General features: G+C 46.9%; 1 protein-coding gene across 2 annotated transcripts in view; it reads left to right on the top strand.

Moving 5' to 3' along the window:
• The first annotated feature begins 236 nt into the window (after window positions 1–236).
• Window positions 237–2,928, top strand: part of Zcchc4 (zinc finger, CCHC domain containing 4) — a 52,282-nt gene continuing 49,590 nt past the window's right edge. For both annotated transcript variants that reach the window (XM_013518061.1, XM_005392038.2), the window contains exons 1-3: window positions 237–381; window positions 1,434–1,552; window positions 2,643–2,725. In XM_013518061.1, the coding sequence (XP_013373515.1) occupies window positions 255–381; window positions 1,434–1,552; window positions 2,643–2,725 (329 nt within the window). In that variant the 5' untranslated portion in view covers window positions 237–254. The remainder of the gene's footprint in view (window positions 382–1,433; window positions 1,553–2,642; window positions 2,726–2,928) is intronic.

Genomic DNA, 2,928 nt, shown 5'->3' with positions numbered 1-2,928 from the left:
GTTTACAGGAACTGAAGATTAGGCAGACACAGGGGATCTCTTGCTACAGGTCTAACCAAGAGTCTCAGGGGTAGGGATCACTTAAGGGCTAGGCCCGAGGACCACAGCGACTGCGTTAAGGGCAATGGCTCCCCTGCGGCCGCGACCGGCTCCTCCCAGGCGCGCGGGGGCGCTGTGGGTCCCTGCGGCTCTCGGCGGCGCTCTTCCTTCGCCTCCTTGGTGCGAACTGAGGCTTTTGGGACGGCGGCGGAAAGATGGCGGCCCCCGGCGACGCGCCGTGCTCTGGGGAAGCAGAGCCCAGCGCGGGGGGCCGGGGGAGCTCCGGAGTGGAGGTGGTGCTCCTGTCGGATCCTGCCGTCCCCGCCCCGCTTTGCCCGCACGGTGGGTCGGCGTCTGGGCTCAGCCGAGCTGGCTGGCGCCAGAGCTGTGGGCTGTCTGGCAGTGCCATGGGCTTTTAGGACTTTTTCCCTGGCAGATTTTCCTGTGCTTCTCTTCCCCACCGTGTGTGATGCATAAAAAAGCACCGATTTTTCGGGATGCTATTTTTTCACCTTACCTGGGAAACCTGAGAAGTCCCTCCTCTAGGGGTTTTGTTTGCAGGGCTGTTATATCTGTTTTGGAGGAAGGGGCGGAGGGTAGGGGAAAGGGATGCATGGTGTTGAAAAATGCCCAGAGCCAGTTTTTTTTTTTAAACTTGTGTAGAGAGGATGTGTCCAACTCTGAAAGAGTAACTGTGCTAAGCCAGGCGTGGTGGCGCGCGCTTGTACTCCCAGCGCTCGGGAGGCTGAGGCAGGAGGATCATTGCGAGTTTGAGACCAGCCTGGCCAAGGCCAGCCTGAATTGCATAGTGAGACCCTGTCTCAAAAAGAAAAAAAGAGAATAACTGTACAGGAGATGCTGGAGACGGAGATGGCAGAGCTCTCGATTCTCCGGACTTCCGTTGTTTTGTTTTCAGATTTTTTTTTTTTCGTTTTTTGAGACAGAGTCTCACTATGCAATTCAGGCTGGCCTTGAACTCACCCTGTGGGCCAGGCTGCCTCGAACTTGAAGCAATCCTCCTGCCTCAGTCTGCCGAGTGCTGGGGTTACAGGCCTGTGGCACCACGCCCCTCTCAGATTTCTTTTTAAAATTTTATTAGTACTGTATATGTTTGCAGTACACAGTGGTTATATTCATCGTGGGGAGTTGGAGGACCCATATTTGTGACATTCAGTGTGGACAACTGTACTGCTGATAGCATTTTCATTCTCAGGAGACCACTTTTCTTAAATTATTTCTAAGTGGTTAGTACCTGAATGTTGTGACTGAGGAAGAAATATTATTATTGTAAGTTGTGCGTAAAGTCTAAACAAGTTTTATTTAAGATAATGAAAGCTAAGAACTTGATGCAGATTGCTATTGTTTGTCATGTTTTTTTCCTATTCTGGAACTAGGACCTACCCTCCTGTTTGTAAAGGTGAGCCAAGGGAAGGAGGAAGCACGGAGGTTTTATGCCTGTTCCGCCTGTAGAGATAGAAAAGATTGTAATTTTTTTCAGTGGGAAGATGAAAAGGTATGACAACTTTTTGGATACTTTTTAGTGTAAGTCATTTTTATCAAGAATGCTTAATGAACACATGCACTTTGAACATTATATGAGATAAATCTCTTAAGAGAGATGGAGATACCATGTTTTTTAGTTGGGGAGACTGGAGTTAACACTGAATTTAATCTGATTATAGATCTCTTACTGTCTTAAAACTGAGGTGTTAGTATCGGGCGGCTGTTCTTATTAAGGACAGGAGACCAGGAGGGGGCTGGGGAGAAAGGGTCAGAGAGTCAAAGAAGGAACCCACCCAAGCCAGGGCTACTAATCCTCTTCATGAGGGTGCTACCCCATGATCTAAATGACCTTATTACTTCTCAAGAGTCCTACTCTAAGTTCAGGTCTGGTGTCCCAGGTTGTGGAATATTTGCATAGACTTCACTGGTTGAGCACCCCTAATTAAAATTCAGATGTTTTGGATGAGGGATGCTCCACTTGTACCAGGAGGGTTAAACTTTAAATATGAGTTTTGGGGGAGAACATACCATCTGTGAATTGGCGGCATTCGCACTGCAAGTACTGTTTAGATTCCTCCCAGAAATGTCTGTGTTGGTGATGGCGAACCTTTTAGAGGTGTCAGTGATAACCAACAGCCTGCTGTGGCACTCGTGCCATAGGTTCGTTCCAGATGTTAGGAAAACAGTTTCGGACGTTTGCATTGAGCGTCCATTGTACAACTACTGGATGGCCAATAGAGGCACAAGCAAATGAAGTTATGAGCTTGGTCTCCTTTTGGACCAAGTTCTGGTTCAAGTTTCTGAAAGCTTTGACAACAGAACTTTCAGCTTTGTTGGATTTATTGGAAAACAACCTCTTCAGCAGTCTTCTCCAAGCCCATTAAAATCACTGTGTAGGAGTCACTGTGTCTCTCAGTGCTTTAAGGTGTGTGCTGCTTCCAGCGGCTATGGAATCCTCCAGTTGTCTGCCCCGACCAGGAATGCTTGTTTATGGTATTAAACTGCTTGAATTTTTTGCTCTTTGATCCCAGATGTGATACCAGTTTTTCAAGATCAGTAGCAAGTTTGATAGTTGGTTAAATGGGATTTGTATCTTTCAGCCGTCAGGAGCCAGACTCACTGCGCGGGAGTCTCGCAACCAGAGAGGTCGGCCTCCCCTCTCCCGGATGCAGTGTGTAGAAAGGTACTGATGTGCGGGTGTCACTTCATTATTTAGGCTGTAGTGGTTCTTTAATTTTTTTCTGTTCCTTTATTCTTTTAGCTGCAATCTTTGCTTTTTTTCCTATTCCTATACATTTTCTTTTGCCTATTGGCATATTTTTATTGTGGTAAACTACAGTATAACAGAAAGCTCGCCTTTGTTTTTTTTTTTTTTTTTTGGTTTTT

Source organism: Chinchilla lanigera, unplaced genomic scaffold (genome assembly GCF_000276665.1).
Source record: "Chinchilla lanigera isolate Chin_1 unplaced genomic scaffold, ChiLan1.0 scaffold00042, whole genome shotgun sequence".
NCBI lineage: Eukaryota > Metazoa > Chordata > Mammalia > Rodentia > Chinchillidae > Chinchilla > Chinchilla lanigera.
Note: the sequence above shows the minus strand (reverse complement) of the source record. Positions and strands in the feature narration are given on the sequence as shown.